Genomic DNA, 24563 nt, shown 5'->3' with positions numbered 1-24563 from the left:
GAGATGAAGGCAAAGGCACTTCAAACCCATTGACCACACACTGGGAAGACCACATATGTAAATCCAAATTTTATAAAGTACAAAAGAAATGCTCCAAGCGGTGAATCAAAAAATCTTGTACCATGAAGAGCTGTTTCCCCTCTCCAAACAAAGAGCTAAATGCAGCAGAGAGGTATTAGGCAAGTGACAGACATGCACAGTCTCAGCTGGGCTCAGTTTTGAGAGCCTCATTGGCACATTGCTCTGTGAGTGAGAAATGGACAAGAAATCAGAAGGACAAAAACACCCAGAGAATTGAGCAGGTCCCAGTTTTTGTTCCTGCGGGAGAGACAGCAGAAGGTTAGTTGAATTTTCCTTATAGACAAAGGAGATCTTATTTCTCTAGCAGGAGTGACCTCACTGCAGCTACAGATCTGTGGCACACCAGCTGTAATCGAACCCTCGCTGAGAGAATACACAAATGGATTTGATAGCTGAAGACTGCTTATGAGTCACATTTTTGATGGGGGAAGGAGAAGGTGGGGGAAGGAATTTGCTTTCCAGCAGAAACACTGCAAATCAGAGAACAGCATGTGGCATTATACAGTGCAATAGTACAGTAAGCCAGCATCAGAGGACAGGATTTTAACCAACACTGACACAGTACAGGCAAGGCAACAAGCTACCAGTAACAGCTACCACAGTGGCCTGTGGAGTGTAATGGAGCTTGCTGGAGAATAACAAAACACTTATTTACATTTTTTCAATTGAACTGATACTAGGGAACTTGAACCAAGCAACTCAGAGCTTATTTGTCCCATAAGTGAGGGCCATATCCAGCGAGGAGATCCAACAAGACATCTTTAAAACAAACAGTCTTAAGCTTAAAGTCCAGGTTTCTTCTGTCCTGCTTTAGAAAGGGGATTTACCTCCTGGTCTACAAAACCTTAGCATAAGGCTCATTTGATCCTGTGAGACCCTGTGATGGGAGGGAACCTCTTTATTGCTGCTCCCAAGCCAGCACTTTATTTCCTAATCTAATGGAGTGTATCACATCTGCATGGCTTCAGCAGATGAGGGGCTCCTGCCTTCTGCTCGGCTCTTCCCAACAGGGAGGATTTGTTTCCTGCCCTTGCTCAGGAAGGACAGTGCTTCTGGCAAACCAGGAGTGGTCCTGGAAAGCTGCATTTCTGAAAAGCAGCACTAACATTGCATTAGGGCAACACAAACTCCAAGTGCTGCCAGCATGGACCAACCTACTGCACCACTGGGACTGTGAGACTGAAGGGCAAGAGGCTGGTGAAGGGTGTGAGACAGGTATGATGCTGGAACAGCTACAGGAACACCTGTCCTTGCTGCTGAAGAGCCCACCCCAGAGCCCACCCCTGCCCCTGGGAGGGACTGATGGAGCTCAGCCACAGCAAGGGACTCACTGTGCTGCCACTTGGCCTGCCTGGGGGAAAGGTGAAGGGTTGCTGCTCCAGCTGGGGGACAGCCAGCAGCTTTGTTTTGGGGAATCTGGCAGGGATCCCACTGCATCAGTCAGCATGGACAGGAGCAAGCTCCAGCAGTGGCTTTCCACAGGTGTTGACACTTCAGATTAGAGCTGGAAAGGTCAGGAGACACATGTGAAACACACTAATTCAAACAGATTACTTTCTGGTTTGTCAAACATGAACAAGTTTAGGACCTGCTATTTGTCATTAACTGCTGGATTATCTCTTAATCTCATTTTATATTAGTGGTTTATAAGCAATAAAAGCCAGTAGCAGGCTATTTTGGAAGAGCTATAAAGCAAGAAGGAACACCTGGGCAGAAAGTTCTCTCTGCTCTTCCCTTAGTTAAGGCTTAAACAGCTCCTGCTTTATCTGAGATAAACCTGATAAATGGTAAATTGAAAGTTTCATCTCCTTACAGGTTCCATTCACATGGTCTCTTATCTCCAGTTCTGTATCCATGTCACTCCTAAGGTAAAAAGCATGTTTTATCAATGTTTTTTCTGCTTTTTTACAGAACAAATGACTGAGCAGTGATGGTAAATAACATCTGCTTCCTCACCACGCAGGGAGAGAGGCAGAGGATTTAAGCCTGGGGTTACCCAGAGTATCCCCTGTGCAGAACACCACGGCTCACTGGGCACGCTGCTGCTCTCTCACCAGCCTGAGCTGCCTGGCAGCCAAGCTGAACAGCCAGCCCAAGTGCCAGTCGAGTCACAGCAGAAAAGCCATCAGAGGACAGCAAGCTCTAGAAGGTAAAAATGGGGCTCCATCTGAGATCCAAGCTGAAACAGCAAAGAAGCAAAGAGCAAGGCCATGTCAGACACGGCTGCCAGTCCTGACTGTCAGATGGCTCTCATGCTCTACAGGCAGAAACTCCTATGCTGACTGAATTTGGCTTTTACTCTGCCACAGATGTGCTTGTCTGTGCAGCAGCAGCAGCAATACTCTAACCACACCAGCTTGTTGCAGAAAGAATGAATTTGGATTTATGGGGGGCTCTGCTTTTGAATAGTTTTGGCCATTAGCTACCTGAAACAAGGCAGGAAGCTGTGGCCAGGATATGAATGCACAGGTCTGAGAGTTTAGATCCCTAGCTCAAACAAAGGAACACATTTCCAAAGCTTTTCAAAGTGGGAAGCTAATACTTCCCTGAAAGCATCAAGAAAGTTCATTATCCCAACTGGTATTGCAATTCCACCGTGAACTGCCAGCATCTGTTCTGTGTGAAAACCCTCTGGTGCTATGCAGGGCATTAATATAAAGGCCAATCCAGACACTTTGGAATCCAAAAGCCAGAGAGGTTAACAAAAACCCAGAGGGGAATGAACCTGTTCTGCTTATCTCCAAAAGCACATCTTGTGTCTCAAGGATTCCACATAAATCAAATTTTATCCTTTACAGCTTTTAGTGGTATACAGGAACAAAAGGACAGATTGTCTTTTTTACGCCAGATTACATGAGAATAAGACAACCTTCCATTATATCTGATGAACAATGTTCTCATGCCACAGTGATGAGTATATTCCATCCTAGAGAGACAGACAGGATGCTCAGGGTGCCCAGCTATCCTCTCCCATTCATAGTGTACACACATGCATGCATGAATTCAATTATGAGAAAATCTCAGAGCACCAGAGATATATTTCTTAGTCCTTTGTTCAAGTGGATATGGAAGGGGAGGAAATGGACATTTAGTTGGCACAGATATGCAGGCCTAATTGTCCCACAGATGTCTGTGCAGGTCACATGGGGAGGAGGGAGAAAGAGGTTTTCAAGTACATTTCTGTGTTGCATTATCATGCACTGAGCCACCAGTCACTCTCCTTCTATTTTCCATAAAGGTCATTTTACAAATAATAAGACTTGAGCCTTGCACTTTGAACCATCAAAGGACTTTGCAAGGAATAAAATTGTTAAGCTTATTTAGTTGAGTTCTGTAAAGCACATTGGAATCTTTAGCTGGAATGTGCTAGCTAAAGGACAAAGAACTATTTATTAAACCATGATCATTTCAAGTATTACAGCATAGCAGAATGCTCATAGAAACACACTGATGATGAACACACTTCCTTGCTAGGAGAAAATATGGCAGAAATATTCATAGTAATATTTGGGGAGGAGAAAACTTGGCAGAAGCCTCCATGTGCTTCTGTGGCTCTGAAGCCGGTGTGAGGATACGCAGTGACAGCAGCACAAGCCACAGTGCCAGTGTCACAGTGTCACAGACAGCCCTGGCTGTGCTGGCCCCAGCCTGCCCACAGCCAGCCAAGGGGCACCTGCCCACACACTGACGTGGTCACAGCAGCACAGCCACAGCTCCAGCGTGGGGCAGAGGAGGTGAAATGAAAAGCACTGCAATTCCATGGAAAGGAACTTCCTCCAGCAGCTCCCTGCTCTCTGCAGCATCATCCCAGGGATGCTGTGGCCCTGCAGACCCCCCAGCCATGCAGCAGCTGCTCAGGGCTATGCTCTGTGGCCTCCAGCACAGCCTGCCTTGGCTCTTCTGATGGTGCAGGGCTCACATCTGTCCTCAGCAGCAGTGGGGGCACCAGTCTGATCCAGCTGCTGCTCCGTGGCTCCTGTCACCCAGGCATCTCCCTCACAAGTCCCTCCAGTCCCTGCCTGCCTGGGATCACTGCCAGGCCCTCAAGCACTGGCAGTGCCCCTCTCTGGTCAAGCACTGTCACCTCATCAACCCTGAGGAGAGGCAGGTTTAACAGAGCACATTGACAGGAGTGTGCTTACAGCTGGGCTGTAAACAAACGTATTCCTTTGTTATTTAGTCATTTTTCAGACATCTCCAGTTTTGGTTGCTGACTGTTCAACTACTGTCCTCAGCTTTTACTCTTCTCCTGGCAATAGCCTTGAGCTTTGACTGCTGTTGCTATTTTAGCTGCTTTAATATTACATAAGCAGAAAATGTTCTTTTTAAAGGCGTCAAGCCTTCTTGCTCCAGGCCTGTGTCAGTCATTCAGAATTATTATTATTTACACAAGGTCCCTGCTGCAGTAAGTATCATATAGCCAAAAGTAGCCATTTCAGTGAGCTCCCTCCATGCCTGAGCCTAAGCTGCTGCCAAGTTCTCAAGGGTAAAACCCTGCAGAGGCCAGAGAATTGCTGCTAGGGACAGAGCAATCCCAATTTCATTTTGGGTGATGGCTCCTTGGTGAAATTTGGTAAATAAAATTTCAGACTCCAAGCAGGGTTCCCTGCTGCCAAATGAAATACTAGCCTGGCCTTTCAAAAAGCAGATCAAGAAAGCACAGATTTTTGCAGTAATACCATTTCTATTTACTGCAGTCTGATTTAGTAGTTTGCAATTTGGGGACAAAGCAGATAACTCAGTTTTAAATGATGTTCTTAAAAACATAGCTATGCAGCTCCTTCTCTATAGTACGTGTAGCATTTTGGGGTAGGGAACTCCCTACACTTGCCCCACTGGGCTGTGCCTTGAAGGCCTGAAAAGCAGCACTTAAGAAGAGAAAACTGGGCAGCAGATTTCTTATTTGATGTCAAGTATGCAGCCAGGGCTCCTGTAAGTACTATTCTAACAGCACTGACATTGCTCATTACTATAAGCAACACTGGGGAACACTTCTAGTGAACTCCACAGTGTATTCTTACATACAGCCTTCCTACTTGTTTGCTTCATGTGTAGAGAAAAGAAAGGGAAGAAAAACTCTTCATACAGGGAAAGAGGAAAATAACAGTGCATCTATTGTGGGGTGCACCACACAGGCCACCACCTTCACAGGCATTTTGTAGGACAAGACTTATGGCTGAAAATGCTTCTCTTGGTGAAAATGTCCCTGAAGCTGTAGGCAAATTAAAAGTGAAATGTGTTCCAAAAAACGCAATAGCATAGGTGAATCAGTGCAATTACACTATACTCCCAGTGAACACGACAAAATGACACCACCTTTTTTTTCCTCCATACTAGGTCCAATCTGCCTTCTACTTTTAAATCAATTTCTTAAATGTCTTGAATCAACATCTTGGATATTTTATTGCTAAATCAGACAGTAAGCTCTCTGGATTAGAGGAATCACATCTTCCATGTTTCTATTCCCTTCCCTTCTCCCTGCAGCACCATCAAGTCCCAAATCTAATCACTGTTACAATATTCTGTGGTATATGTAACCATGGACCACAAAGGGACAAGTGTTTTTTCCTGGTGGTAACCATAACATCCAGACCAACACTGGCAAGCGTGCTTGTGGTTAAAGGGCAGGATAGGAATATGCCACTGTGCAAAGTCCCTGCCATGTCCAGATAGCCACCTTGCCCTGGCACACTGCCTGCTCTTGCTCCTCTGGGTGTTCTGTGCCACCCTCCAGCAGTGGGAGGCAGCCAGCTCCCAGTGCTGATTCCAGCCCCATCCCTGCTCTGCAGCAGCAGCCAGATAGACCCATCAGTCCAGAGGCAGAAGGCTTATGAGGATTGCTTTCCAGCACACTTAGTAAGATGAAAATAATAGCTCCAAGGAAAATGCATCCATTTTCCTTTACAAATCCCTGGTGTGGAAATGTTTTAACTTTTAATGAAGTCCATCTGTGCAGAAGTGCTGGCTCTAAAGGATTTACAGAGACAAGACAGTGGTGTAGCCTGCTCCTTCCTCCTCCTGTTTTTCTATTGATATAGAAAGCCCTGAGCAGTGCCCAGATACTCCTTCTCAGCACCCAGCCTCTTCCTTTGTTAGCATGAAAAGTATAAAGATGCTAATGAGCCTGTGCTTTCTAACTCAGCCCACTCACAAAGGATTACCTGGGAGGCTAAAAAGGGGAGAATATGATCAAAAACATAAATCCCAAGAGTCGAGAGACAAACAAACATTTGAACTATTAGAAAAGCAATAGGCTGTAAATGAGAGCAGGCAAAAGCAGTCCCAAGAACTACACAGACTGGAAATTAGTGCTGCTGCTCAGCACTCAGCCATGCTTCCCAAGGAAGTGGATGACTCTGGGTATTCACTGCAATGAGGTCAATCACTATAAAACCACCAAGCAGTGCTGGTGCAGCCCACAGACTTAATTTCCTCTGTAATTTAGCATTAATTAATGTCTTCTCTAGTAAACATGGAGGCACTTTCTAAAGATCCTACTGCAAGTCACTGATGTGTCTAATGACAGTACTGTAGGACTATTACAGGGATTTCTATCCTGCTTCCCAGGCCTGAGAAAGTAAGATATTTTTATTTTTTTCCTTGCATTAAGGAAATAAAATACTGTTCTCTGTTTGAGTAACTTTTTGAGGTTTTTAAGTAAAGTAGTAACAATAAGACCTTTTTTTTTTTTTTTTGGTAGAACAATTGCTATCAGAAAATGTAAGCAAAAATACCATCTAGGACCTAGTATGCACAGGAAATATAATCTGATAACATCATCATAATTTATAGGGGGTCATGTCTTAAATATACAGAAGGATCACATAGTTGGAGATTCACATTGTAAGGATTATGTGGAAGACAAAAAGGCTTGTTCCCAAAACATTTATGTGTAAAAAAGAGAGTTAACAGCAAAACTTATGTCAAAGAACATGCTTTTGTTGGGAACATGAGGATATTCTCACATGTGCAGACCACCCACAGCCCATGCTTAGCCCCAACAGGACAGATGAACCTTGCTGAGCACAAGCCAAGTGTAAAATCCAGTACACTCCTCAGTCCTCTGGGATTCATTTGCTAAACAAAGAGCGTTCATTAGTAAGAAATTGTAAAGTTGTTAAGAAGAGGCTTTTCTACCTCTTGAAGCTTTTGTGCCTTTTTCAGCCACATGTCTATAGAAAATAGAACATTGACAGTCTGAGCATGTCACAGGAAGCAAAAACATCCCAAATACTGCAGCAATACAGCTGGATATCCACACAAACCTATGCAAGAACAGCCAACCTGGTAACTAGAATCCTTTCTCTCAGAGAGCAAAGGGTCAATCTGGGATGAGTTTTAGTACAGCTTGCCTGAAAAATGAAATTGCAAGAATACAGGGATTTTAAAATCATGCATAAATACATCGTGAGAGTGAAATGAGTGATTCCACTGCACAGACATAGCTTCATCTTCTGAATATGCTTAATTGGATACTTCAGTCTTCCAAAGACTCTTATAATCCAAATTAGGCTGCAAAATAAAAAAGCAGTTCCCCCATAATAAACAACAAAAACAGTGCCAGAAGCCACCCCTAGAAGCAAACACACAGCATGAGAAGACTTTATGATTCTCATGTCCTGTTTCCACACTAACCAATGCATATGCAGCCTTAAGACTGTATTTTCTTTCTTTAAATCAGAGTAAGGAAGAAATGAATATGAGATTTTACCATTAGTTGGTTGCTTTATTATATGGAAATAAAATTTAGTTCCTACTTCCTAATAAGCACCAGCACAAGAATGTTCTTTCTTTTCTTGGGAAAACCCATAACTACATTTCCCAGGGGGTCCTGACCAATGGCTCTGGTTCTACAGAGTTTTGTATGAAGCAGCACATTTTTTTTCTTACTGAAATTAACAGAAAGTGTACAGGGAATTTAGCACTTGCTTCTCTCCAAGCTAATTCAAACCCCTTCAATGTAGAGCAACAAAACTGCCAGGAGACTATCCTAATATAAAATCTAGTTATTTTGGTATGTTGAAAACAGTTTTAAATAGGCAACGTAGCATAACCATTAGAAAAATTGATTTACATGAATTGTGGCTAATTTCCAGCAGGTTCCCAGTGTGAGCCACTAATACCCAGAGGCTCAATCATTGATGCATATAAGATGGATTAGGACAACTCTAAAAAGCTGTTCAGTTTTTAAAGATACACATTCCAAAGCAGAGGCCTAAATACTGGCTCAGAATAGCTGAGCACCTCTGGCTGATCAGAGCATGACTGGTTTCACACTATTCCACCACAGTTAGTTTACACTGGAACAATTAAGCAAGCCTTGACCCCAATCAAGATAACTATGACACAGAAGTTAAGGAGCTCAAGAGAGAAAGGAATTCCCATTCTGCTCATGTTTCAGTATTTTATATAACACTATATAAACAGCAAAACCAGCTTTGCTTTGTGAGTCAAACACAACATGGATCAAAGATATCATTGAACTCAACCTGCTGGTTTTTAAACAAAAGGCCCCACCACACAATCCAGTGCAGTCAGGGCACGAAGGCAGGGAACATTCTCCTTTCACTGGAAACCATTGAGATTTTGGGAAGGAGGAGAGTGACCTCCTTGGGTGCAAGGTGCTCTTACCTCGAACATAAAGGTTGGCTGGGGCAGAGTAGCGGGTTCCTGCACTGTTGGTTGCAACACATTCATATTTGCCTTGGTCTGACTCCTCACTGTTCTCTATTTGCAGAGCTCCTGTACACAAACAAGATGAAACAGACAATTGAGGTTATGGAAAATCTGGTAATCAAACCAACAGCCTCTGAAAAGGAAGGCCATGCCCCACACTTTTAAGGTATCTTCCTGGATAAGTATTTCATGATGCTCCCTGGACCCACAAGGTACCAGCATGCAGCCAAAGGTACCCAGTCTGCTGTTAGAAACTTGTGAAATTGCATATTGTTATTTTTCTAATGTGCAGGGAACCAATTATTGATTTATTTCTAACCACCCCAACCACTTTTATTTTTTTGCTTCAATAAAGGAAGAAAACATACACATACATACATATTAATTACAGCTTCATATGGGACTCCTGCCTAATAAAAGGACCTTTAATAAGTCTTTAATCAAAACAGGCAAACACAAAGCACACTTAACTGTAGCTGCTTCTTATCTGATCCACACAAAGCCTAGCAAACACTCAACAAATTACAACCTTCCTGCAGAAATTGGCAGAGTCCCATCCCTCCCACCTCAGCACTCTTCCTTGGTGATGTCTCAAAAAGACATCTCTTTTTGAGAAAACACTTTGTCTTTCGTCAGCTTTTTCCATGTTAGTCTTCCCTGTATTTTTTCAGATTGCATCATATAGAATATAAAAACATTAGAAAGTTAGTCTGAGACATGAGAGATACACACCAATGCAATACACCCAAATTGCTGCAAGATGCTCGTGTGAAGGCCACCCTCCCTCTGTCCCAGCAGTGCCTGCTCCCCCAGCTTTGGGTCAGGAATAGCTGCTTATCCCAGACTGCACATTCCTTGGGACATGATCTGATCCCATCCCCAAAGTGCCAAATGCATGAGGGCACATGTAAATAATGGCAGTAATTGTAAGGGCACAGACAGTAGCAATTTACATGGGGAACAGTACCAATGATTTGGAAGTGAGTGATGGTCTAAGCTGGTTTTCTCTCATCTACTCAGCATATTCCACTGTGTCCAGCAGCACTCAGCCTGGCAGCCTGGCCTTTCATCCAAATTCTTGCCCAGCACAGACTGCACAACTGGTCACACCTTAACTCCCTTAACTGGGCTCCATATGCAGACTAAAAGATGGAGATGCAGAGAAAGAAAGAAGCAGGATGGGTATGACAGCAACCTGGCACTGCAGGGGTGTGTGGCCTCTGGCCAGACACTGAAGTGGCTGCTGCTCAGCCTGCTTTCCCCAGGCATTGTGGGAATAATTTTTTAAATGCACCCAGGTGCTCAGATTCTGCTGGTTAGTATTGCCTGCAAGAAGGGAACTCTGCTCACAAACCATATACCAAACTAAAAAATGTTAACCCCTTTGCTTGTAATGATCTGAACTCATTTCTGCCCGCCACCGTTCAAAATGACCACTGAGAGCTGCACTGAGAATAGCTGGTGAAATTGCCTTCTCCCTTCTTGCTGGTTCAAGCTGTAGAGGTCAAACTCAGTTTTTCATATCATCAGAACAGAAGAAAAACTAATGTGAATCAACCACTGCCACCTACATTATTTAGAAGGATAAATTGAGACTGTAGCATAAGCCTATATGTCATGGGGAAAAATGAACTTCCCTGGGTTCTGCCATATAATAAAAATGATGTACAGAGCCCTCCCTATTGTTGCATTAGTGCTGGAAATGAGGCTTTAGCTAGACAGAGAAAGCTTGTTTGCAAAAACTCTTTCCACCTACTAACAAAAGGACCTGCCAGCTTGCCTGGCCACAGCACTCTTGACACCCGCAGGCTGAAGCCTACAAAGCTCTGCTGCTTAATTCAGGGAGAACAGTGAATTTCTACACCCTGTCTGGGAAAAAAACATCTTCAAGCAGACAGCAGCATGATAGGCAGTGGAGCAGGACGAAGTTTCCCAGCATTGACAAGATACAGAGAATCAGAGAATCTAGAAATGGAGGAGACCTATTAGGTTACCTCATGCATCCCTGGGGGCCAGGGCAGGATTGCTCCCTGTTGTAAAGATACTTGTCTTGTGTCCAATCCCATTTTAAATGTGCCAAGTGATAGGTCTTTCACCACTTCCTCGAGGAATTGATGCCACTGCCTGGTTATGCTCTCTGTCAGGAAGATTTTCTTGGAACTCACCATATATTACCCCCCTTTGTAATTCTGCTAGGCATGCATGTGCTGCAGAGCTCGTTCCAAGTGCTTCCATCAAGCTTGTCTGGGAAAAGTTGTCTACTGCAAAATATACCCAAGCTTAACAAAAAAACCCAAGTGGCTGGGCTGGAAGCAGAGCCAGCTTCAAGTGATAGCAGCGTCTGCCAAGAAAAAAAAGTAAGATCCCTAGATAATTCTGCCATCAACGCAGACCTTTCTATATGATCCTTTTAGCCATTTAATACATATCACTGGTATTTTTTTACCCTTTATACTCATGATCACCCTACATCTTAAATGCCAATCAAACTATTTCTCATCTTTAGGGACCTCAGTAGCAAAAAGAAAAAAGACAATGAAGAAAATGAGGGAAGTTTCAAAAGAAATGCTGTTATTGCCTGTCAACACAGATCAATTTCTAGAATCATACTATAAACATGTAACATGTCAGCAACTGCCTACAAACTGCTCAGGGACACTGGGCAAGGGACTCTGGGTTGCACAACTATTTAAACTATGGTGTGTCAGGAGGAAGACAAGAACCCAGAGCAGAAGGAAGTTAACACAAATCTCTCATATGAAACAAAGAAAACAGGTACTGCCATAAATCATCGTTAGACAAACACAGAGATCCTGCAGCTAACTGACAGCCAGCAGAAACTGGAAGGATCATGGTAAACTGATTGCAGTCAGCAGGGCTGTAGGGGTTTTCTTGAAGGACAACCTACAACTATGTGATGGATCCAGCAAAGTGTAGGGTGTCTCAGAGTACAAAGATTTATGAATAAAGTTAAGAAGCTCAGACATTTCTGAAATCAGAAACCTGGAGACACACATGCATCTGAGACATCTGAGACTGGGGAAAAAACTTCCTGTAAAATGCTCTTGGCCCTAGTTGAGTGATCCCAGAGAAAGAAACACATCATCACTTGGAGGGTTCATGTCTAGGCTGGACAGGACACAGGAAGTACAGGAAAGTTAAGAGCTGAGTTCTGAGTAGCATCTTTCCCTGAAATTCATGGAAGCAGCATCCAAAGATGCTCAAAAGCGCAGTGAATTTTTTGCCTTGACAAGTGCAAAGATCTGATTTCTATTCCTAGCCCTGTCAACATCTCATAATCTTCTGCGCCTCTGCAAACCAAGGCTAGGAAGGCTGATTTACTTTTATTCTTTGCTTTGGGATTTATGTTGCATAAGTAGCTGAGTGAGGTTTTGTTCACACAGGATGTTACTGCAGCCTCCTCGCATGGACTCCCCCAGCGCTCCCGTGCCGGTGCCTCGCTCCATCTGCATGGCACAGTCCTGACAAGCCACCAGACACAGGGCTTTGGTGGATGCATGAGCACCATCTACCACCAGGCCAAGGATACAGGCACACAGAGGAGCAGTGAACAGCTTGTTTGGGAGCCTGGGGGGCTCTGCAGCAGCACGTGCACATCAGAGTGAAACCTGTCCCTGCTGAGCTCCACTCCACCCCTGCTGCTGCTCCTCAGCAGGCTCCAGAGGAAGAGGGGAACAATTCCTCACCACACTGCCATGTCATGTCAGTCTTGCTTGTGCCTCAGACCTGCTCCTGATAACGCATCTCAGCTTATCAGACAGTTGACAGCTCCTGAGAAAAACCCCTGGCTGCTCTCCAGTGCCAGGGAGAATGGTGACAAGGCAGAGCTTTCTAGGGGTGAGGGCAGGAGTCAGCCCTGCTGACTGACAAGCTTTCCTTACTTTATATTCCTTATCCCTCTTTCTCTGTGCTGGTATCTCCTTGCTAGACTCCCTCTTTCCTCTCTAGCTCTTCTTTTGCTCTTTAACTTGGGCACAGACAACAGCCCAGCAGCTTTCCAAGATACTTATCTATTCAAATATACTCGTGCTCAGGCAGAATCGTTAGTTGCAGTGACAGTGGTTAAAAGAAGCATTTAAAAAGTGCCCTGCACATAGAAAGCATGGGGAAGGCAGATCCTGATAAGGGATGATTTTTGGCAGTGCTGAGTACTGTTGTGCCATGGAGGGCTTGTCACTCTCTTCTCCAGGTGACAACCTAAATGTGAAAGGCTCTGAGCTGCCTTACAAATTGATCTCTCTGAAACCCTGCTCTGCAGCTCACTGGGAGCTTGTGCTCCCTTCTCCCAGAGAGCACTGCATGGAGCCAAACACCACAGCTCCTGGGGCAATGCTCTTCTGTATCAACTGGGGATGGAGCTCCATCCCCAACAGTGGGAACAGCTCTTTATCAGGGCATTCACAGCCTCAGTCCTCTGGGCTCACAGCCAGGGGGGTACTGACTTTTTGCCCTGGTTATAAAATCAGACATGGAATTAAATGCTCCTGCAAGCACCTAAGAGTCAGAGAAACCAGGCTGCAGACACAGCACTCTTCTAAGGAAAGGACTTGCAATGCAGATGTAATGAACCCAGCTACCTGACAGGGCTCTTCCTCTCATCAAAGAGGTAAATTTAGCCCACCTCCACACTACAGCACATGGCTATCCTAAACCTCTCCCTTTTCTTTCACCCTGCTTCCCATCAGCTTCCTTCACATAAATACTACCTAACTTCTCCTCCAGCAGTATTCTTAGCACCCTCTCCAGCCAGTTCCCTGCTCAAGTGCTCAGGTGTGGGTACCAATCCCTTTTGCTATGAATTTTCTCCTAGGGAAGCAGAATGTCTCTAATTAAATTCAGAGAGCTGTGCAGGAGGGTCAGAGACAATCCCAGATCAAATAAGGACTCATAAATGTGAATATGGTGGACAAAGAAACAATGTGAAGCCCTGACAATGGGAGAGTTAGACTCTGACATCCTGGCTGCTGCCTGAGATAACAAACACTTGCTATGGGAGCTGTGAAAAAACACCAAGCCATGTGAGAGTCACTAAAAATGAAAATAAGCATTTCCCATATTCACTATTTTTGGTAATTTATAACAGCAGCATCTCCCAGCTGTTATAGAGAATTGTACCTAGCCTCCACAAGCTATTGGCACTGCCAAATATGCAAAACAAGGTAACTACAGATGTATTTTCATTGTTAGTGTTCATAATCGTTATTATGCCTGCAAGGATGGGGATTGGCATACAAGGGGCCTGTTCTGGATGGCAGCACTGCTGAGAAATCACTCTTGTGAGCACCAGAGGCAGCTGCTGATAGTACCTGACTGCTGCCAGGAGCTGGACTCGGGCAGAGAGGGAGGTAAGGAGACCCAGCATTCTCAGCAGTGTGAGGCTCCTCTGAGACAGGAGGGTTTCAGAATGCTTTGATATCTCCCTAGCAGGTACAGGGAATCTCAGGGGACTCTGCCTCAGAAGAAAAACTACAGCACTGACAAAAGCACAGTAACACCTCTGTGTGCTTCTAAAGGGACATGAGTCAATCTGAATGTGACAGTGAGAAACGTGGCATTACAAGCATTTTCAGGCACTACCCCACCCATCCTCCCCCTGACACTTCTGCAAGCAGATATCATTTTAAAATTGTTTTTCTTTTGCCTTCTTTTGGTGACTGAAAAAGCTCAAGAAACAGGAAGAAAATCCTATAATACGCAGAGTACAACCAAATGTACAAACACACCCTCAAAAAGAGACAGCAAAATTCTTTTAGCTTCCTCTAATCTCTCTGGATAGCTTCACGCTCCAGCTCGCAGGATAGCCTTGGAATAATGGAGCTATATTTAAAGCAGTTCACTGGGGACTGGCAAAGGTTTAGCTACAGCTACACAGAAGTTGGTGCAGGTGTTTACCTGGCTTCCCAGACAGCTTCTGACACCCAAGTGAGCTGATCTAAAGTTAATTCAGATAGACCTCTGCTATGCTGACATCTGCAAGGAAGAAATACTCTTATGTATAGGAACCTCTGATATTTCCTGTGGTGACAGAAAAGTAACAAATAAATCTGACTGGAAAGGGATAATGCCTGAGATGATGATATTTCTTCACCTCCTCATGTGCATCCAATCTAGTGCCTGCTCAGTTCAACACCCACTAGAAACACAGCTGCATTCTGCTTCATCTCTTACAGCCCAGAGCAGGAAAATGCAGCCAGGTTTTACAAGAGGTTGAGTGAGTTAAATTGCAGAGAAATTCTGGAAATGAACATCTTACAATATACTTTCAAAATACAAATGGGGCAGAACTTGCTTAAACATGGATTTGCTGATACTATCTGTGGGTTACCTTAAGAAGCCAGGTCTTGCCTAATCTGACAGGCATTCACCAGCTGTATGTCCTTCTGATGAACAAACGGGGATTTCAAGATTATATTACTATCTGGGGCAGTCCCATAGGGATAAAGAGTGAAGCCACAAATGGAAATTCTGAATTATGGATGGGAGTTCCTCCAATTTCAGGGAAGCTAGAGATGTCTTGGACAGAAAGGAGCAAATCTGTGTAGGTAAGGTCAAAAGAGTTTGTTCAGAGATAAAAACCTCTTCCTGTTTGGAGGGGAGCATGCTAGAACATCTCAGGTCATCCTCTGTCTAACCACGTGCTGGTCCCTCCAGGTGGGTTTGCTGCTGCTCTGACAGAAATGTCTTGGATAGCATTCCAAGAACTCCAGATACACAACTCCTAGCAACACAGTCACAGCAGCAATGAAATCAAACCAAAACCACCCCTTCCCCCCGAACATTATTACCAAAAGGGTTCAATTAAGACTAATTAGTTCACCCTTCCTTTCAGACCAAATTAATGGATTCCAAAGCATCAAACTTACCTTAATGAGGAACAAGAGTGCAGCTGGGTATAGAACATGGCAGAACAGTCACTTCTACATGGACACAACCTCACCATCATAAAAGCACTTTCATCTAATCTGTCGTTATCTTTAGAAATTCAATGACCTCTATTTTAAATAAAAGGCATCAAGCTGACAGAAATCCTCTAGGAGAAGCCAGAGAGCAGCACGTGGCTTCTGTTTGCTCTCACAAAAATGTCATCTTTGACATTCAAACAGGACACATATATTTTAAATAATGTCAAGAACACTCTTAAAATACCTCATCAGGACTCAAACGGGGGTGGGAAGGGGGTGGGGGTGCGGGAAACTTATGTTTTATGAGATGGATGGTTCTTTTCACAGAGATGCCATCGGTTCCCAAGCAGGACGTATGGAGCATCCATGTGGTTCTGGTGCTGAGTCACTAATGTCATCAGCTAGGAAGGGCATGCAGCAAAGCAGGGGAGGCCCTGGGATGGCTGCACACTCAGCTCGGCCCGCAGCTCAGAGCGGGTGGCGAGTTAGCATCCCATCTGTCACTTCATTTTAGCATTTGCAGTAGGAATGGGAGATGAAGAAATAATTTTAAGGAGTTTGTAACATTACAGCTGTCAATCTCCAGTGTTCCAAAGGGAGGGATGACAGATATATAAGCCCATTCATATAAAAATGAGGTTTGCAGTCTTCTTCCTTGACCCAATTTGCTACAAAGGCAACTTAATGCAAATACATATCAAACAGCAATTCACATTTACTCTAACATCACTTAACAGGAGCTGAAAACATTAACCCCAGCAACAGAACCAGTTCCAAGAGTAAGATTATTAACTTCCAGCAGTGATTCAGGGAAAAGGGGGAGGAAAAGGGAGAAGGGGGAAAACTGAACGAACGAGATTGTGTTGATTTATAGGTAGCAGTCATTCTGTCAAGAAATCCAGAGGTCAATCAAGAGGGGTAACCAAAATCACAAGAGAATTCAAAAGGGCCTTAGCACACAATGCTGATTAACATGCTAAAGTTAATCTAAAGAGACAGCTTTGAGTGTTTAGGCTAGAAAAAAACAACACTCCAATTGGAAAGTCATTACTGGTGCATACAGGCTGTGAAAACTACCCAGGGACTGGGCTGGGCTGTCAAACCAGGGGTGGGTTTAATTAATGAGGGCTTAAACAGCCAGATACACTTCTGATTTATCTACTTAAAACAAACTTAAATGATGCAAAACAACATCACAATGTCCAGCTCAGAAAGGGGTGTCTGGGTCAGTGGTTCTCCACCATCACATTAGAGGGTAAGTGTACTTCAGAAACAAACATGAGGAACACAAAGGTGCTCCTTATCCTAGAGTCACATTTGCTCAACTTTTCAAGAATTTTTCTCTTTCCATTTAGTTTCATGGCCATCAGCAGCAGCACAGATGATTTGGACTATTCTCTTGTGAAAATGTTACCTCCATACAATTACACCAAAGCAATCCACCTAAAACCCCCGAGACACAAGACCTCAGAAGGCCACAACTGTGTGGAAAGTTCAGAGACTTTCAGGAGCTGCAAGAGATGTCAACTCTCCTGTGGTGGAGGCCTGGGAGCATCTCCCAAACTTTTGCAAACTTTCCATTGAATAACCCCCTTTCAACAGTGCAAAATTGCAATGGATGAGTCTACAAGAAATCACGCTAGAACCCAACTGAAATAAACACACTAGTGGGAGAGTGCAGATGAGCGAGAGCACCAGCAGAGTTAGGGCTGAGAGTAAAAGCTGGAGATGAGAAACACCAGAGGAGAAGGGACAAGGCAGACAGGAGATGGAGTGACGTGACAACTGGAGGCACATTTCAGCATTCTTACCTCTGATCGGTGTACCACCTGGTGAGGTAATTTGAATGCAAATAAGATTAGAGAGAAGCATTAGTACAAAGAGGAAAGGAAAAAAAATTATAACTAAAAAGCAGAAAGTTTTTTTAAAGCTAGAATTTGTATTAGCGCGACAGGAATAAACAAAAAGAAACTGATGTGCAATAAAAGTCAGAGTGACACTCTCAGGAGGTTAGTAAAGCTCACTGCTTTCAGGAGTGCAGCACCCAGCCCTGCACCTTGCCATTAAACCCCCACCCTCATGAAATGGGCCAAACTAAGCTGCCGAGGTGGCACTGCTGGCTGGCCTCACCACTTGCATTCACCCACAGCACTGTTGAAGCAGCTGAGATGGAGGACACTGGGGAGATGGTGCAGTGCCCCTCCATTCCTCATCCAGAACAAGGAGGGTGTGCCCTGGGGCTGTGTGACTCTGGGTGGGCTGCGCAGGACGGGTGGAAAGCACATGGTTGCGGGGGGCACTCGGTGCAATTTGGCTTTGAGGTTAGAATGACCAGTGGGACAAAATCTGCTTGCTCAAAGACATCAAACTAAGAGGAAAGTGTAATAAATCAGTTTTGAGTCATTCTCCACATTCGCATAACCCTTGCATCAGGTTCCCTCTGGCATAGAAATTGGTGTCACGCAGAATTAACTTTACATACAGAAATACTTCAAAATGAAGTGGGTTTCTGGTAATGTAACAATGGCACGCTAGTCAGACCTCTGTTGTTCCTGTCTAATTTGGATGTCATCAGAAGAAAGGAATCCCTACCCTCTTTATAAGGCACTGGAGATAATTTTACATGCTGTAATGAAGAGTATCTTATAAGGAGGGCTTCTCTGGGAGTAAGGTTGAATTATCCTGTTGCAACAATCTATAAAGGTTCATTTTATGAGGTCAAGGTATTTAGCAAGTGGAGGCTCCACTGGTCAGTGTCTTGAGTTCAGTGTAGAGTCAATACTGAAGCATGATGGAGAAGCTCCAGCTGGGCAAATTGGCAGGGAACCTTTCTAATCTCCACTTTTGTCCCCTTGGTCTTAATTTGCACATATGAAGGCTGTTAGTATAAGGGAGAGATTCATGCAAATTGAATCTGTAGGCAGTTCATGGTATGTGTTGGTTTTATGCAGATTTGTAGGATCTGAATACCAAGCACTTACCAAAGAAAACTGAGGAGTTTAAACAGACAGAAAAATAGGGTTAAACAGGACACAGTGTGTCAAATCATGTTCAGTGTATTGATTAATAAATACCAGTATGCATACAAGAGTGTCGTGTATCTCAGATTTACAGCTCATTCCATTATCCACAACAATGATCACCCAATGGGAAAGAAAGACAGAAAAGAATTTCTGTAAATACAAAGAAGGCATATTTTAAGCACATTTAACTCGCCTCTTAAAAAGTAATTACAATATTTATACTTATTCTTTTTCTTTTCTAACTACCCTTCCTTTAGGCAGAGTCTCTTTTTTGAAGCAGGAGTGCAATTCAAACTACTATTTTAGCATTCTCCTCTGCCAAGATGACATTATCCCATTTTAACTTTATGTTCTCGTTATATCTTCCAATGTCTTCTACCCAGAGATGACTGAAGCATTAGGAAAAATCCTGCAGTGACTGAAGTTGTAGGTAATCTCTCTCTTGGAATAATAATCTGCTGTTTACTTATGTATCTTAATAACTACTGCTACCCTTAAACAGAACAGTTATACCCAGAAATACTTGCATGGAATAGCATAGCCATGGAAAAAAACAGGGTTATTTCTCTTTTCCTGTTTGGAAAGTTTGCCAAGTGATATTTTTGCCCTGTTTGGTCTAGGGCATTCCTGATCTGGTGTATTATGTGTCCCCCACCCTATCCCTTCCAATTTTCAGAATTAAGAAAAGCATCACCACTATGTGTCACTTCCCATGGGAATGGTGCAACAACTTTGAGCCCAAGGGGCCGAAAACATGAATTCCTTACCTCTCATCTGGCTGAAAGAGCATTTCTTGCTCTGTCCTAGAACTGAAAAGATTTGCAGGAAATCTTTTTATCTACTCCCTGCAGAGGCTCAACCCTTTCTCCATTATGCAATAGTCTATACAGAGCTCCAGAAGTAACTGCACACTTGAAGTAGATTCCCTAAAATGCTAAATGTGGCCAGCCAATTTTTTCATTTGTTAAATCCCAATCCTCCTGGCTTCTGAATGCAATCTAACCCTGTGGAAGCAACACAGAGGCTTGCTGTATTTACTGCAGCGTTTGTTCCATGTGTGTCTCACCTCTGCAAAGTTAAGACATTCACTTTTCACTCGGAGGACACCATTACAGAGTGTGCACAATCCTTTTGACTTGGACTTGAAATTTCCTCATCCAGAAGGAACAAACAGAAGTTTCCCTTTATCCTTCACATCATATGATGATTCATCTCTGGCTTGTTCTTTTAGGGTGTCCCTTGAAGGGACAAATCACAGCACACAGGCCACAGAGTGACAAGGTAAGAGAGTCCATCAAATGATGGAGGTGTCATCACTCAAATGGTTACTGAAGCCAACTTGTGACCTGTGATCACCAGGCTGCTTTATGCAAAGGGCACCCCAAGATCAAACTTCAAACCCAATTCCTTGTTTTTGAAAGGTTTGAAACACTCATAAGGAAAGAGAGTTTATTTCTTCTTCACCATAACACACACTGAGTAACACCCCATACATTCACCTCAGCCAGAACAAGTGTTGACCCTGATATTCTCTGTGTGCTGGAAGCATCCAGTCAGACACCAAAGCAAGGAAAAACAGGATGATACACTGGAAAACCCCCTGGGGTTATTTGTGTCAGTATTTCCCAGTGTGGAGAAGGGCCTTCACACTGCTGACAAACTCCCCACAGGATTACTGACATACCACTTCCTTGTAGGAACTTAACCACCAAAAATCACTCCAAAGCAACATCAGCAGAGAAACCAAAGCTCGTGCTAGCTGCAACTGAGCACTAGAGCACTGCAACACTGAATCCCAGAGAACTCTTTTTGGCTACTTCCTAGCAGATGCTATGGGGAAACTTTTCAAAAGTGAAAGACTATTTGCCACCAGAAGCCACATGGAGTCTGAAGGTATTCCACAACTGCTGAGTGTTCCTCACACAGCAGGACCCAGGTGTGCAGTTAGGTTCTTCCAGGAGACAAAACTTCAGATGCCAACTGGCTGTTGTTGGCGACTATATTGCTTCAACCCTTTTCAGTCCTCTCTGAGAGAGCATCCATCCTTGTGTGAGTTCCCTATCCTTTTGGATAAAACTACCCAATTTCCATTCTTTTAGGCTGTCCTTACATCTTGTCCCAAGTCAGTGCCTACCTGATGTCTGGACTAGAAGCTGTTCCTTGCTAAAAGCTGTGAACATCTGCTGGACACTGGGTATTACCAGCAAAGCAGGATATGGACATCATGGCCACTTTTCACTGGGATAGAGGCACCACCTCTTTCTGCACGTTAGCTCTGTGCATGTTGGGTATTCCTTTTGTTTGCAAGCTTCTACTGATAGGATCAAGCCTGTATGGAAATGCTTGCTGGTAACTCTGAGAGCACAAATGCAGCAGGTGATATGGTGAGCCAGCTCCCATTGCTTCTGTGCTAGAGGCACCTTCCTTTTTCCAGAGAGGGACTGAAGTCCACTGCAGAGTCCTCTCTAATACTTTAATTGTCTGAAAGTGGCACTAGGATCTAGGGCATGGTTCTGTAACTAAGTTAAGTGAAAGTGATTAAAAGAGAATGATACTTTTTGTAAGATCAAGTTCTCTATTAGATGAATGATAAGGCTTTCTGAATTTCTGGAGTTTCCTTACAAGCAAAAGACTTATGTTAACAGTCAGAATGGCTATTTATTCTAATTTGACATTTTTCTCAGAGATTTTTTGAAAAGCAAGGTGGAAGAGCGATTCTTCAGCTATGAAAATCACTGGAGACATTCAAGAGCTTTGAGAGTATGAATTCCAACTGAGTTGCTTTGAATTCCTCAGGAGCTTCTCATCCATGAATCTGTACAGAAAAACTGTAAAGCATCAGCACAATCTGATCTATACTGAGTGAGCTTCCACCACATCATTAACTGATTTTAAAACATGGTTAGAGGTGCAGCATTGACTCTGGCTGCCAGAACTCATGCATGTCATCACCTGCAATACAACAGTGCCTGGACAGTTTTAAAATCAGTTCAGCCAAACAGATTTCAAATGTGTTAGCATTGCTGGGGAGGTTTCCCAGCCCAGAGCTGGCCTTAGATCCTGTATCACTGACTGAGAGGCAATGAGTGAAGCTACACACCCCAGGGGGAGAACAGGGAGTTGTCCTGGGTCACTGCACTTGCAGAACAGCAGCCTTCCCACAAGGGGTGGGAAGTATTAGCAAGATGAACAAGGGAGAATTTGCTACAACCAGCATGAGTCAGAGACCTTGCTTTTGCCTTGATCTGGGAAAATAGTGATGAAACCCTCTATTTATTTGTGTTCTCATCTCTATAGCAGTTAGCCTAACATTTACTTGCAAAATTACCCACAAACTGGAGTTATAATAGAATCAGGCTTTAAGTGGAAAGAAAAACCTAAGCAATGGTGAGAAATAGTTTAAAAAGTTCTCCAAATATAATGTTATGCTATCAGAAAGTGTGACAGGACAAGGGCATATACACACATATGGATATAATTACTAAATGAGGGAGAGTAGAATATAAGGCAGATTTATAAACTGTCCATTTGCTCCTGACAAAGACATGAGTTTGCTGGGGTTAAAAAAGCCTAAGATGATGCCTTGGATGTCTTAAATCACAAACTCTAGTACCCTGACAGAAGATGAACAGAACTCCAGAATCTGATGCTCAGAGCTCCCTGGGGCACATGATCTGACTGGATGCAAGTTTAAAGACCTGCCTGAAGCCCCCAGAGCACTGCCAGCCCACGTAACTGTGAGTGCCTGAAGAGAGCACCTTTCCCAAACATGCTGCTTCTTTACCTCTCACTATTTATACCAGACTGGGAGCATGATGAAACAGAGCCATCCTTCAACCCCCTCTCTATGCCAGACTCCAAAGCTGCTTTGACCTTCATGACCTGTATTTTGTACATCTGAATATATTATGTACTCACTGAAGGTCGGACACTATATACACAGTATTGGGCTCACAATGTGCTGCAGCTATTTTAACTATATTACATCTGTCTTGCTTTTATTGGGTTTTAATTAAATGAAATTAAATGAGCGTATATTTAGATTGAGATAGTATAAACTGACATTCATGCAGATATGCCAGCCTGACTATCAGATATGATCTTAATGGAGCAGAGACTTTGCAAACTATTAAACTCTACCATATAATGAGGTATCTATTTAAATACTCTTTTCTTTGAAAAGCAACTCTGCCCAACTATGGTGTAGTGTTGGAGAGCTCAATTAAAACCTTGCAGAACGAATGGGAAACTGCCCAAGCCATCACATTCCTCATACAGGGTGCTGCAGTAACCCAAGTGGGACTCTGGCACTTCAAAGTGCAGGCCCTACTTATGTCCACTACAAATAAAGGGAAAAACCACAATTAAAAACAGGGGTTGAATCTCTGGCCCATGAGAAGCTTCAAACTTCATGCTCCCACTCATGTCAAGGTGGAGCAGAGCCTTGGTGAATCTTGGCATCATAGCACCAGATCCTTGAAAACAAAACTTCAAACTCATAATTGGAAGGAAGTCTCTTGCACTGAACTGCAGAAACCTCCCATACTACATTAGAGAGCTAATCAATTTCTTTTGTGAGTCTGAGGATGTGTGCTGCTCATTGATTTCTAAAAGGTTCCCTTGACACCTCCCTTGGTAATTACAGTGTCTTCCACAAGCAGCCAGCTCTAGAGTTTGAATCCCAGGTGAAATATTCAATTGAGATGTTCATTTGAGATGTTGCTCAAGAACAGTGAATAGGAATCAAAACTTGGACACTGTGACAGGCTTTACTAGTTTGTTTTTAAACTTTCCATCTCACCAAACTTGTGAAGCAGCTGGTAGAGAGGCAGCCAAGTGCCTGTGAAAAGGAGGCTGGAGAACCTACAGCAAGTGCATCAGAGGCTGCCTTGCTGCTCATTTATGGTAATTTCTGATGCTGATTTAGTCAGCTACGAAGTGAAACACATTCATGTGCACTTTCCTATTGCTGCTTCCTAAAGCTTCTCAGAATAATTAACAAGTGTGATATTTTCTTCCAGCAAAAACAGATCAAGATTAAACCACGTTGTGGGGGAGATAAGCTAAAGGTCACTGGGAAATCTCATAAACTATAAATGCATTAGTGTAATTAGCATTCACTGGTACATCAAGGTGGGATCAGGAGTGTCAGGCTGGGTTCTATTTTTGCTGAGAGTGATGTCTCACTTACCCACTCCTCCAAGTACAAACCTACTTATCATCCAAGCATCATCAAATGTAAGCAGAAGGCTCCTGCTATGGGGAAATGTTTCAAGACATTCACCTTGGTTAGAAGATGGTGATTCCCTGACAGCAACACTCATAACACATGGCATTTGAGTGCCCAGAGATAATCGTGGCCAGGCAAGGCAGGCTGCCTCATATTTAAGCATGAGACCTCCCTAGACCAAAGTTGTTCCAGCTCTGGTCCCTTCTGTACTTTGTGTAGGGCACTGGGGGCTTTTTCCCCCAGACTAAAGCTGCTGTGTAGTTGTGCTGTGCATTGTTAAACAGCCACTCTAATTCACACTGGGGAGCTCCACTTCATCAGTGAATAAAGCAACGTTTATTTTCTTTAATTCTCTAATGGGCCTTACAGTCCTGGGAGACTGAACAGTGCAGTAGAAAAACAAGAATTCCTTGCAAAAATGAGTGCTTTCTCAGCCACCCCCAAGAAATAACCATTTGTATTTCAAAAGACAGTATTTGGCTTGTCAAACAAAAGAATAAAAAAGAAATGATGTATTTCAAAACTGTGTCCACCTTCCTTTGAAATCCACAAAATTGCTGCTTTTCAGATTTTTCTTTATTCTTATGGTGTCACACAGTAAGGATGGCAACGAGCTCAGCAGAAAGCAGA

General features: G+C 43.5%; 1 protein-coding gene across 6 annotated transcripts in view; it reads right to left on the bottom strand.

Annotated features, from left to right (window-relative positions):
• The window catches only part of PTPRF (protein tyrosine phosphatase receptor type F), a 368934-nt gene that overhangs the window by 80502 nt on the left and 263869 nt on the right, over positions 1–24563 (bottom strand). For all 6 annotated transcript variants that reach the window (XM_079313895.1, XM_079313894.1, XM_079313898.1 and 3 more), the window contains one exon: positions 8713–8823. In XM_079313895.1, coding sequence (XP_079170021.1) covers positions 8713–8823 — 111 coding nt within the window. The remainder of the gene's footprint in view (positions 1–8712; positions 8824–24563) is intronic.

The sequence above is a fragment of the Erithacus rubecula genome (assembly GCF_903797595.1).
Source record: "Erithacus rubecula genome assembly, chromosome: 10".
In the NCBI taxonomy this organism is placed as follows: domain Eukaryota; kingdom Metazoa; phylum Chordata; class Aves; order Passeriformes; family Muscicapidae; genus Erithacus; species Erithacus rubecula.
The sequence above is the reverse complement of the archived record's forward strand: the minus strand, read 5'-3'. Positions and strand labels throughout refer to the sequence as shown.